Source organism: Telmatherina bonti (assembly GCF_933228915.1).
Source record: "Telmatherina bonti genome assembly, chromosome: 19".
In the NCBI taxonomy this organism is placed as follows: Eukaryota; Metazoa; Chordata; class Actinopteri; order Atheriniformes; family Telmatherinidae; genus Telmatherina; species Telmatherina bonti.
This window is the reverse complement of record NC_136617.1, coordinates 16,162,149-16,175,870: the sequence shown is the minus strand read 5'-3', so window position 1 is coordinate 16,175,870 and position 13,722 is coordinate 16,162,149. Positions and strand designations below refer to the sequence as shown.

At 35.8% G+C, this 13,722-nt stretch overlaps 1 protein-coding gene across 1 annotated transcript; it reads left to right on the top strand.

Moving 5' to 3' along the window:
• The first annotated feature begins 5,236 nt into the window (after positions 1 to 5,236).
• On the top strand, positions 5,237 to 12,616 carry LOC306770157 (histone-lysine N-methyltransferase SETDB1-B-like). Its single transcript, XM_079258980.1, has 8 exons — positions 5,237 to 5,521; positions 8,262 to 8,372; positions 8,536 to 8,871; positions 8,998 to 9,138; positions 9,528 to 9,729; positions 9,855 to 9,928; positions 10,822 to 11,012; positions 12,206 to 12,616. Exons 2-8 carry the CDS (start codon positions 8,267 to 8,269, stop codon positions 12,317 to 12,319), a joined length of 1,164 nt encoding a protein of 387 aa, XP_079115106.1. The 5' UTR covers positions 5,237 to 5,521; positions 8,262 to 8,266; the 3' UTR covers positions 12,320 to 12,616.
• The last annotated feature ends 1,106 nt before the right edge of the window (positions 12,617 to 13,722 follow it).

The following is a 13,722-nucleotide window of genomic DNA, read 5'->3' as shown; positions in this document are numbered from 1 at the left end:
TAATATTTTCATTTATTTAAGAGGTTTTCTGTATTTGCTCCTTGCATGTTGTAATGACTTCTTATTAGTTGCATAATGTGCTAATTTGCCTTAAATGTTCAGGGTTGCAGTCTAAAAACAAATACTCAAGGACTAACTTCATAGAAAAAAAAATATGTGTATGTATCTGCTAATTTCTCAGCTATATCATGTGTCTGTCCATTTATCTACCCGGCCTCATGCACTAACAGGAGGAAATTCTCATGTGATCTGACAAGTTCTTTTTTTATTTTGGTTTATTGTTTTAGTTTTGCTGATAAAACTACTGTCCACACATTTTCCATAAAGGTCTGGTCCTTTCTGCACAATAAAAAGTTAACTTTAACTTTAACTCTGTAGTCGCAAATTGTTCTGGGTTCTAAAATACTTTGACAAGGGACAATAAGTCGTCTTTTTTGCTTTCATCCTGTGTGACAATGTGGTTGGCAGTATGGTTTTTGTCTTTTCAGCGCAATTGTGTAACTCAGTTCTAGTTTATTTTTTTGCATTTTTTTAAACAGCCTTTCTCAATGTTTTGGAGACAATAACATTTTATCAATTACATCTGCAGTCCTTTCTGTGTAGAGAGAAAAACATGGAAATTCTCCAAAAATGTTGAAGTGGAATAAATGCAGATGAATGTGTGAAGGATCCAGCAATTACTGGTCCCACTGTTGTACAGTAAACCATAGCACCGTGGAGCTTGCACATTGTTTCATGCGAGTGAAGAGGGTAATACACAGGCTGGCATGTTTCTGTGCTCATGGATGCAAAAGGAAATAATATAGATCCAAAGTACACACACACATATATATATATATATATATATATATATATATATATATATATATATATGCAATTAGTCAAGGAGGGCTTTTAGGCTGCAGCCAAAATACTGTACGGGAGTACAAGGGAAGTGACAATAATGAGGTTTTTTTTGCCTTTGGACAGACATGGAGGAAAAAAGCTCAAAACTTTTACAAATAGCCTTTTTGAAATTTTTATATGTACATATTTTATATATGTACATATTTTATATATATATATATATATATATAAAAATATGTACATATATAAATTTCATATATATATATATATATATATATATATATATATATATATATATATATATATGACATTTATGTACATATTTTTATATATATATATATATATATATATATATAAAATATGTACATATATAAATGTCATATATATATATATATATATATATAAAAATATGTACATATATAAATTTCATATATATATATAAAATATGTACATATATAAAATATGTACATATAAAAATTTCAAAAAGGCTATTTGTAAAAGTTTTGAGCTTTTATCCTCCATGTCTGTCCATAGGCAAAAAAAACCTCATTATTGTCACTTCCCTTGTACTCCCGTACAGTATTTTGGCTGCAGCCTAAAAGCCCTCCTTGACTAATTGCATATAGAGTGGGATCACTTTACAATCCTGCACTGCACTTTAGCCTCTGCACTGGTCCTGTCACTGGTAGCCGCACTGTAACTATTACCATTTTAAAGCAGCAGGGTCAATTTCAACCCGACTCCTGCATCTGGCTCGGGCTCTGTAATTTAATTGCCAATGCATCTCTCGTTTCTCCTTTCTACGCCCCCTTCTGTGTCCCGTCTTACTCACCCTTCGTAAATCTTTTGCATCTCCTTTATCAAGAAGTTCCCCTTTCCATCCTCTGTTGCTGTTTCATCCTTGTGAAACAACCTCAGTGCTGCCCAAGGCACCTGAGTTAAGGTGGTGTGAAGCCTAATTGGTGATGGTGATGAAGGTCTCTTGACAGGAGAACAAAAGCAGAGGGGTGTTTGATTCACTTGTGAACCGTGTAGGCCGTTATTCAATTCCTCCTAAAGTATTAATAAAGGCTTTACGTGCCAGGGGGAGGTTGCAAGGTGCAACTGCACGCTTGTGTATCTTGTATGTGTATGCATGTGTCAGTGCAGGAGATCATTTCTGCGCTGCTCATTTTTCATGCAATACCGAAAGGGGAGGACAGTTAAGACTTTAGTAACTGATGACAGTCTTATGCAACTCATTTAATAAGGAAGATTGTGGGGACCCAAGAGTGATGCTTTGAGAGTTTTTCAAAGGTGTGGACAGGTGGTGGAAAGCCTCTGTGACAAAAAAACCTGGTCACTGATTAAAGGACTACACAGATGGTAGGTAAACATGCCTTTGAATTTGAATTGTTTCAACTTACAATAATCCAGACTTGGTGGTAAGTTTTAATTTTAAAGACATGAAAATATATTTCTCTCAAGTTTCAGTCATTTGTGCATGTTTTTGCTTCAACATAAAAGGCTTCAAAATTACTTTTTAAAAAAAAAAACAGAAAATTCTCAACACTGATTACAGAGAAGATTAAAAAGCTGTTTGGTTTTCCTTAACTTTATTTTATACTTTCTATTACCCTGATTTTTTTTTATTTTTTTTTTTTTTTATAGCTTTGATATCTTTAGCCAGTTGTTTTTTTTTTTTTTTAAAATGGTAATTCTAGTTTGGAAATGTTTTGTGAAAGTTGTGCAGCCATTTTCAAAACACGTTTGGTGGCCAGATAGGATGTAGTATGGAAAGGTACACAGAGAGCCATGATTGGCATGGATAAAACAGTACATTGAAGTTGAAATAGTAAGACATATGGTGCTGAAGCCTGGAACTTTGTTTTAAAGTAAATCCTACTTTTATAATGTGATGCTTACAGCACATACCTTCAATGCTGCAATGCATCATGACCTCTTTTAACTCGATTCAAAGTACAGTATGCAGAAACTGATTAAACAACTGTCTTTGAAAATGTAATCTTTCCATCTTACTTGCCTGATAAAGAATTTCAGCTTTTCACAGAAGCATAAACATGCTGTTTGTGTGCAAGCAGAATGGATTTTTTTTTTGTCTTTCTTTTTCTGAAACCACCCCCCTGGAACAGACATAATTTGTGTGCCAGCATGTGTATTTTTCCAAAGCATATATATAATAGTATATATTATAATACAATAATAATAATATAATATCGCATTTATGTCTTTATAGATGTGCAAGTCACATCATGTCATGTGCACCTCCAAACCATCACGGAGGTTGGCTTTTAAAGTGCTACCTAATAACATGCTGGATCATCTCGTCTGTAGACTGGAAAATGCAATGTCCATCATTTCCTAAACTAATTTATCTGTTTGATATGACTGATTAAACCCCAGTTCACTATCTCTGAGCATTGTGTAAACTGAGTTCTTCCTTGTATGACTGAGTTGTATAATGTTTTGTAGATGCAGGGATGAACTCAGCAACTGTGGTTTTCCCGTATTGACTTAAATGCACTTTCTATCTAAAATCATGTCTGTTTAAGTCAGCACAGACTGATGTACTAAAAACTGCCCTTGTATCTTAATTTTAATGCATGTCCTTTGTATGCAGAGAGTTCTGTGGATTCTCTGAATTTATTAATGGCAATGAAAATTTCCAGATTATTTATAAATGGAATTCTGAAGAAAATATTTTATTTGTATAACTATTTGCCCCCATGTCTCTGTCAGAGTAATAAAAACATCCCTATCTTTATCTCTGATTGTCTCTGCTTCTCCGTAACTGACCTGTTAACCTGATTCATTGTCCAAAGTCCCACAACAATGTTTTATTTATGTTATAACTATTTTTAGCTCTCTCTATATTTTTAATGTGGCACTATTTAAATTTGAGCTTGTTTTTTCCAAATAGCACAATATCTGTTTTGCCATTTGACATGCCTTTGTGCTGTTTTCAGCAATATATATTAGAGTTGCAATTAAATGGCTGCATTGTTTCTTTGAATTTAAAACTGGATCACAACTGTTTTGGAAACATGGCGGCAATGAATTGGATGGAGTAAATATCAGCTTCTCACATGTCTTTGAATTGCATCAATTCTTCATTACAAATTTTGCATGATTTATCAGATGGCACATACACCAAGTAAAATAATATGTCCTGGCAGTTATCTCATCTGTAATGGTCTGGCTGATTTATCAATTCATTTTCTTACAGTGATATTTTAATGACCAGTTGGTTTGTAGACTCCAATTCGCTATAATCACTGACAAATGCAACCATCCAAATACAGGAATCCATATATTTGTGCGTGAGTGAGACTTAAGGATGTGGTATATCATGCAAAAGAAAAGGGTTTCAGACCAGAAATTAAAGACAGCTTCCTTCCTTTAGATAACCAGCTCAGATTACAGAGATAATGTGCTGTCTTTGAATTAGACATTTTGTGTAATTTCATTCCTCTCCATCTTCTTTTTTATTCCCTTCGCCATGTCACCCCCACATCTCAGTTGCAAACAAGCCCACCTTCCTAACGTGAAAGTGCTGAAGTGAGGAGTGAAGAAAATTTAACAGGCATCTCCAATCATCGTCACCCCCATGGACCAGGCTTCTGACCCTGGACCACAGTTTGAGGTGGACGTGGACCTCGGCTTTGCACTCTTCTTCCTCTTTCTCTTGTGTTTTTTCCTTTTGGTGACGGTGGTGCGTTGTGCCCAGACAGTGGTGGATCCTTATGGGATGATCTCCACCTCTACCTACCAGGAGGAGCAGATCACCTGAATCTCACCATAATAAGACTTTACAGAGAAATTAAAATACTCTCCTTTGTATTTAGAGACAGGACACAACACAGAAGGTATATCTAACTAAGAACAAAAAGTAATGACAGTGATAGTCACAAAAGTCATGAGACATAAGGAATCCTGCTGTGCTTCCATAGATTACAGACAGTAAACAGCAGGGAGCGTAAGCTAAGAAAGGACCTATCTCATCCATCCCCGCTCAGAATCAATTCAGTGAAAGGTCAAAGACAACACTTTTATAAAGTTCTGACTACATTGATATGTATTGTCAACTGTTGAGGAAAAGCATGGATAAAAAATCTATTGTATATATTTTCTCTACATTAATTTTAATTTCATGAAATGAAAAAAAAAAACCAGATAAAATTACAGAGTTTATTTCCCTGTACAATAAAGCCATTGAATGAAGGGTTTGAGGCAATGACTTTTTCTTCTGTCTCCAGAATCCAAACAGTTTTACGAGTTACCAGCTGGTGGCGGTGTTGCACCACTTCATTGTTCTCCAACTTCCATTAAAAAAATTAGGGAAACAGCCGAAGAAGCCCGGCGACACGTAACAGCCATAAGAATAAAGATATGAAAACAACGAGAAAACAAGATGGACGAAGTTATACTCCTTGCCAATTTGTAGCAATTTACACAAATGTTTCAAGTCCATTACTTAAAACTTTAAACGTATTTGTATTGCGTATTATTTAGCGCTACTAATCTTAGTGGTTGTAGCGTACTAAAGCTAACTTCAACGACCGCATTGTTTGGGAAATTATTGCAACGAAGCACACGATAAAACAAGGCAAACTGCAATAACAAACACGGCTTCGGTGTGACTGATTTAGTCCTCTACAGGCAGATAATATTACAGGTAAGTGACATGTTTTGGTTCAGGCTTTTAGGCTTTTGTTTTAGACCGACGTTAGAACCAGTAGGGTATTTTGGTACTCGGTCGGTCAATGCAGTCGTAAGCTAATGCTAACGTGCTACATCCTATTGTTGAATCTCATGACTCTCTTCAGGAGTTAATGCCATTAAAAAGCGATGACAGTCACAATTGGACAACGTCCACTATTACTATTTTCGGCCAGTCTTCCACAGTAGCACCAAGATCCAGATTGTCAGGTGGCATCAAGGTGGAGTGGCACTGGTCTCATCTCTTATGAGCTGTCTGTGGAGCCAAAGAGAAACGACTACAGGTCACCACAGAGCTTCATTATATACGCCTAAAAACCTCCAACCAGCCCAGAAATATGGGTATAGTCAGGGCCAGACTAAAAGTGTACAGGCCCCTGGGCCCAGAGTGTTCCAGGGGCCCCCTTCCCCACCGAAACATTGTGAAAATTGTGAATGATACACTTTGAAACGACATTTCAGACATCTCTCAGCCAATCGTACCAATAACAGTACACTATTGGTAGTAGTGTAGCTATCTGGCTTTTATGTACATTTTGTTTCATGTCCATACTCCTGTCCCATTATGAACCTACCAGACCCCTCAGGTCATCAAGATAAGGTTATTTATCAGTTCCTAGAGTCAAAACAAGACATGGAGAACTGCATTCAGCTTCTATATGCCACATGTCTGGAACAAACTCCATGAAAGTCTCAGATCAGCTGAAACACTTATTTATTTAAATCTAAGTTATAGACCCTCCTGTTCTCAGCTGCATTTCAGTAGTTTTTATTAAAAGCTGTTTTGAGTTTATTTCAAGTAAAACAACCATTCAAGGATACTGTTTGTTTTTGTTTTTTTTAAAAACTACTTAAAAGCCTATCGTCATTGCAGCCCATCCTTTGTGACATTGATCATGGAGTGACATTATGAATGCTGTAATTTTTTTTTTTTAAATGAATATATTATCTAACTCTACTTCTTAAGTTGAGGATGGACTAAAGATCAGCTCCAAATCCAATGCTGCTTTGTGAAATAATAATAATTATTATTATATTAATACATTTTGTTTCATAAAAATATACCCTGAAGAACACTTTACAACATCAAAAGTAACAGCATCAAAAGCAAAGTAATAAAGAATAAAAACAACATATTGAGTTCACACTAAGATCATTTTAAGGAAAATGATGCAAGAATGGATGAATGGCAGTGTAAATTAGCTGCATAGTGGATACAAAAAGGCAGTTTTGAACATGTGAGGGTTGGGATTTGATGATGGCAAGAGTATTAGTTCAGAATATCTGGTGGCACAATGTTACAGAGCTGCAGATTGATAAACATCAATCTATCCATTTTCTACCGCTTATCTGAGGTTGGGTTGTGCAGGCAGCTGCCAAAGCAGAAAAGCCCAGTCTTCCCTCACATTTGCCAGCTTATCTGGGGGGATCCTGATTTGTTCCCAGGCCATCCAAGGAATGAAATCCCTCCAGTAGGTCCTGGGTCCTTCCTGAGGTGTCCTCCCACAGAAATACGCCCAAAATATCTCACTGGGGAAGCATCCAGAAGCCCGAGCCTGTTTTAGATAAGATCCTCCTCCAAAGCACCTGAGTCAGAATATTGAATTTCCTCATCAAGTTCTTTGCAGCCTGATAACGAGCCCTTTATTTCATACAGGTGTGCTAAAGTCGGGTTGCCTATGAAATATGGGTGGGAAAATCGATTTATCAGGATTCTTGTTTCACAATTTCAATTTTTTTTAAGTACATTTTTTTTCAAATAAATAACAATAATCCATTATAAAATTGTCATTTTTATTGTTTTTATTGATCTTTTTCCTTGTCTTCTTGGGCATTATAACAGCAGAATGATGGTCTGGCTACTGTATTTTTTTTTCTTAACTGAAATCTAGAAAAATGACTAGCAAAAAAGTTTTGTACATTTCTTTTGTTTTTAATGTACAAAAATCAGCAATATTGAGTAATCATCAAAATCACAATTTAAATCGAATTGGCACCCAAAAAATTGTAATTGAATTGGGTCGAAAGCATATTGTCACAGGACTACTATAAAACATACAAGGCAGGGGAGCCTGAGGACTGGAATTGAGAGACACTGCCCTATGCATAAAGGAGAGCCTGACCACCCTGCGGAAGAAACTCATTACAGCTGTATTTGCAACCTTGTTCTTTTGGTCATTAACCACAGCTTGTGGCCATAAGTGAGGGGAGAAACTTAGATTAGTCAATGTATTTTGAGCTTCACCTTTTGGCTCAGCTCCTTCACCATGAAAGGTCAATCCACAGTCTGCATCCCTGCAGACGCTATACGATCCACCTGTTGATCTTGCTTTCCATCCATCCCTCATTCCTGAACAAGACCCTGATCCATTACAAGAATCCACTAAAGGGCATTTTCCCGGCCTCTTTCTTTCAATTTAGTCCTGTTAAGAATCTGTCATAAAGTAAATTTACTGAATTTAAGACTTATACTTGATCATGAAAATATTATGAAACTGACCATTTTCAGTGATGCAATAGTCATGGCAACTTTTTAAAAGAAGGACTCCCAGATTATGGCCTTGGACATTTAGAACCTAATATATTTTGGAGGCCAGAATTTACTTTAAAATTTTGTACTTTTTTGTCAGTTTGGTCATTGATGGGTGTCGTTTATCATTATGTGTGCTTCCTTGTTTTAATATGTGTGTTTGCAGATATTATGGAGGTGGATGAGTTGGAAACCAGACTGCTGGAGCGTCAGGAGTCCAGCAGGAGGATAAAAAACAAGAGAAAGACTGATTCTGAAGAAGAGAGGGATGATTATGGTAAGTTTAAATGTACCAGGAAAGCAAACACAAACAAACTTCCAAGTCCACAAATGTTTTAATCAGCAAGTCTCACTGTCAGAGCATGACTCTAATGACTTGAACTGTTACTGTTGCAAATCCAATATTAACAGATGCTGTCTTTTTTTTTTTTTTTTTACAGAAAATATGTCTGAATCTCCATGTGACTCTATTTCATTCGTGCATGAAACTCCCAGCAAGGCGACAAAATGGGAAAATGGTTGCAACTCTCTACATTTTTTAAAAGAAGCAGTTGTGGTTTTGACCAGACTGCCTGAATATAAGATAAGTGCTCTGCGGCCGCCAACACCTGCACAGTTCTACAGTGAAGATGAATCCCTGAGCAGCTCGGATTCTGATATGCCATGGGAATCGGAAGAGGATTCTAGTGATTCAGACTTTTTAGCCTTTAACAAATCATCAAAATCCACAAAAACTGAAATAATCAGAGTTCCTGTAGGACCTGCTAGCAGTTATGGTAAGCTCACAAATAAAATATTCATTTATTGCATTTATCATATGGACAATAAAACGTTTAGACGACCACATTTTGTACTGTATTTTACTCGCCTACAGCATAAAATAACTATGAATCTGTCTGTAGTTTTTGCCCATTGCTCTCAGGAAACCTCAAAGATCCGCCCTGATACGCCAGAAGAAGAGATCAAAGTGGACATGATGGTCCTGGCCAGAAGGAGACCAATGAGGTGGCAGCGAGGGAAAATAGTTGAAATAGTTACAAAAGGTAAGAAAAATGCTCTAAGATGCACCTCAAACAAACAGAAAAAAAAAAGTTCAAGAGGTCATGCGTTGTTTCCAGAAAATTAAGAGTTTATTGAAAACCTGGATGCTTATTTAAACTAAAGAGAATTGTGGAATTCATTAAATGCATTTTATTTATTTTCCTTTATTATTTAAGGTTTCTGCAAAGTGATACTTTCCTGAATGAAATGAAAAACACTTTATTAATCCTCTGAGGTGGAATCATCAATATATTTTAAATCAATGTTTTTCTGGATGTTTTGGTGAATTTGAATGGCACATTTGACTTTTTCCTTAGTTTTGTGTCGGTAATGAAATGAAGTAAAAAAAAAAAAAAAAAGAAATTTAAACAATTTTTATTTGATGTTTCAGAGGATGGGCGATTAAAGTACAAAGTCAGTTTTGAAGAGAAGGGGAAGTGTCTTGTATCTGGACACCACATTGCCTTTGATACGAGACCAAAGGTGGAGCAGCTGTATATTGGTGCCCGTGTGGTGGTTCGCTGTCAAAATAACAAGTTCAGGTTTCGGCCTGGTATTTTGTCTGAACTTCCCAGCAGAAAGAACCAATTCAGGTGTGTATTTGAACAAATCTGTATATTTATGAATCAGAGGCCATTTTTAAGCAGAAATCAAACTTAGCTGTCCCTAATTTATTTATCAATGCTTGTTTTGACACAAACCTAATTTAATATTGCAGGTTTTTGGTGTTTATGGATGATCACACACCTGTCTATGTTGGCTTACCCTTATTTCACCTGGTGTGCAGACCATGTAAGTTTACGCTCATAAATTCATCGACTTAGAGCCACAGAGTGAATCAGATATATTTTATTATATGCGAGTTTCCACAGATTTTACAGTTGTTCTTTATTCCAAATGACCTGTCAAAAGACTTTGAGTTAAATCAGTTCTGAGTTGGAGTATTTCACAGCTGTGAAGATTTCTATTATGCAGATAAGATAAGCTATCTTTTCTGTTCCCATTATCCATTTAAGATCAGACAATAACTTTACAGTGCAGTTTTTTATCATTAGCAGCGCAGTGGAAGTTAATTAAAACTATCTGTCAATCAAATTTTATTTTTATTCCTGTAATACAAACAGTACCACAAAGTATTTCATATAATAAAACCACTATTTTGGACTTAACATTATTTTAGCACAAATGTAGTGAGAAGTTAATGTTTACACCATTGCTATTGTTTTTAATTGTGGGCCGGTGTCAACGCTTCTGTTTGTGATGTTACATCAATGTTAGGTTTAGGAAAATAGCAGCTTGCATCAGACAGCAGACGAGATCAGACAGAATGCATAAAAAAACATTAAAACTAAAAGTTTGTTCACGAGTCTCAAATCGTGAGACCAAGTCCAGTCTCAAGTCTCTGGAAATACAACTTGAGTGCAATTCAAGTCTAAGTCAATCAGATGCACACATCCAGTGTGCATGTATCTTGCAACCCCACCACACTGCACAAACAAAAACTGCGATCCATGTTTTCTGTCTCTTAACTCAACACAAAGTTTAAAAAAAAAAAAAAATAAAAAAAAAAATAAAAACTCAGCCTTTATTTTTGTGTTTGTTGAGCAGAACCACTTACAAATATATTCATTTATGACACACCAGTAAAAGAACAGTGACATTCATTTTGTTTTGTTTTTCAACAGTGGATGATGTTTTTGACGATGTTCCACATGGCCCTCATAAGTGTTTTATGAAACAGTACCTGAAAGATTGGCCATACCCTCATTTAAACAAGTACAGGCCTGGACAAAACCTAAATGTGGAATTAAATGGAGTCCAGCAGAGGTGTGAGGTGCTGGCGATCGACTGCAGCTTGATGCAAATTGTTTTTCAGGTCAGTGTCTCTACTTCTTTGTGCATGTGAGTTTGTTTGTTAGTTTCTTTGAGACTAAAAAAAAGTAGATAAATTACAACAGATATGGTTTGTAGCTGGAGTACATCAGGGGTATGCTTATCTGGAACAACATCGTTTAACAAAGCATAACACTGTCCTCACAGGCTTTTATGGCCAGCTTACTTTACATATTTAGAATTGTTTGCCCTATGTTTGGAGGTACGCTGTTGCTCACAGGATATATTAACTCTGCTTGGAAATCTTTTAGAAAGCAGCTGTTTTTACAGAACATTTCTCCTACTCTTACATAACAAATATATCTTGGGACCTCCTAATAAACAACAAAGCAACTTTATTTGCAAAGCAAATTTAACGTAGAAGATCATTATAAATGCTTTACATCAAACATAAAAAGTTTTACAGATGGTGCAAAGAAATCTTTAAAAAGGCAGCAACAAATAGCAAAAATCACAATGAAATAAAAGCAGCTAATAGCAGCCAAAACCTTTTTTGGTGTTAAATAAAATTATTACTTATTTAAATATTAATTTATAGACTATTTACCAGTAATTTAACATTTAACAGCAACATAAAAACGTTATTCGTAAAACACAAAAACATTATTCTTTATTGTCTCAACCTGGACCAAAAGGGTTCTGATAAAAAGGGGGAGTAACGATTAAATATTTATGATGAAAAGAAATTAAAAATCACCCCTATCCTATCAAACCAACACAAAATATGGGGTGCACATGTTAATAAAGTCAGTAGACAGTCCAGCTCTGGATAGAACATTTTGCTGCAGTAAACCCTCATCCATTAAAGCAGGAGTGTCCAGCTTTAGACCTCGAGGGCCACAATCCTGCAGGTTTTTTTTATGTCTCCCTGCTCCAACACACCTCACTCAAATTAATCAGTCATTATCTAAAATTTTATTGGCTGTTGGATCCGTTTAATGCAAGGATACATTAAAAACATGCAGAATTGTGGGCCTCAAGGACTGATTTTGGACACCCGTGTTAAAGTATCCATCAATCTGTTGGAAAGTTTTTGTTAAGCAAATATAAGCCAACAAAAAGATTGATTTAAATAATTACATTTTTATGTTGTTGAATTGTGCTGTTATTTATACAATGGTTTTCCCTGTTTGTTAATGCAAATAAAATGTATATTTTTCTTTTTGTCACACTCAGGAAAATCAGCGTCGGGAGTGGATCTTCCGAGGCTCAATGCGACTGGAACACATGGCTAGGTTTTGGGAAGTGAAAGAAAGGGAAGAGGGAGAGAATGACACTGACTCTAATTAATCCACAGACATGGGTAAATGATGAAATGGCTGTGGACAATGAAATATTAAGTAATTAATTAAAAATATGCATTAATTTACATCCCCTCAGAGGGGATTTTGCATATAAATTTCTGTTGTTTGTAGAGGAAGGAATGAAACATTTATACCCAATATAATTTTGAGTAATATTAGTAAAAATGAGTCTGTATTGTGTTTCGCAATATTCTTTCCTGTCTTTAAGTTTACCTTTGTTTCATATAAAATGCTTCCTACCTTGATGAACTGCACAAAATTTTTTTGATCAAACAGGACTGTGAAACAGTCTTAAAGACTTGGGTTTCTTGTAAATGTTTTCTGACTGTCCACATCTTTTAACCTTGTGACTGAGGAGTGGGGATGGGTTACCTGGTTAAAAGATCATTTGATCATCTTTTGAGATGGTATCATGATTTACCTTGTGAATGGCATCGAAATTCCTTTGAACAAATCAATTGAATTCATCTTTATTGGTATAGCACCACTTCTCAACAATGTTGTCTCAGGGAACGACACATAGACACATGAATTCAAGCCAATTCATAAATAGCCTAGCTCAGAGAAACTCCCAGATTACATCAAAGCTTGACTTCGATCCAAACCCCCATCCTGAGCATGCATGAGGTGACCGTGGGAAGGAAAATTCCCTTTTAACAGGAAAACCAAACCTCCAGCAGAACCCGCTCAGGGAGGGCAGCCATCTGCCTCAACTGGTTGGGGTGGAGAGGACAGGAAAGACAGAGCAACATGTACCACAGCTTTTATTCAGCAAGACCTGCGGGAAAAGGATAAATGAGTTAATAATGGAAATACTGTCATTTTATCATTTATACATGAAGGAAAAGGAGCTAGGTACTACTGACGGGCTGCATAACTAATTGTATTGATATGCCTCTATTAATTATTTATTAAGTTAATTATGGATTCAGGAGGATGAGAAAAAACTGAGATTAATTTCAGTCTTTATCTGATGTCAATGCTCAGGACGAGTAAACCAGAAATTTGCATTCAGAAATCATGACAAGAACAGATGAATTGATCACACATATTTATGAACAACGATGGTAAACCAGCATGAAAAATCAGATATATGTAAGCAATGATGGACAGGTTATCAGGAAAATTATGTAATGAAAATGTCTGAGGATTTTTATTCTAACACCGATGATGAATACTAAAATGAATGAAATGAGATGGAGCAGGAAGGAACTGGTTGGGATTAAGCTAATAAAACTGAACAATTTATCTATCTTGAATCTTTGATAATAATTAGTTCAATGATACTAAATTTGGATGCAAGTTCAAATGTAATAATTTAGTTTAAATTTTGATGTTTAAACCACAAAGATTCAGAGCGCTATCAGATCCTACTGTTGACGCGCTGCG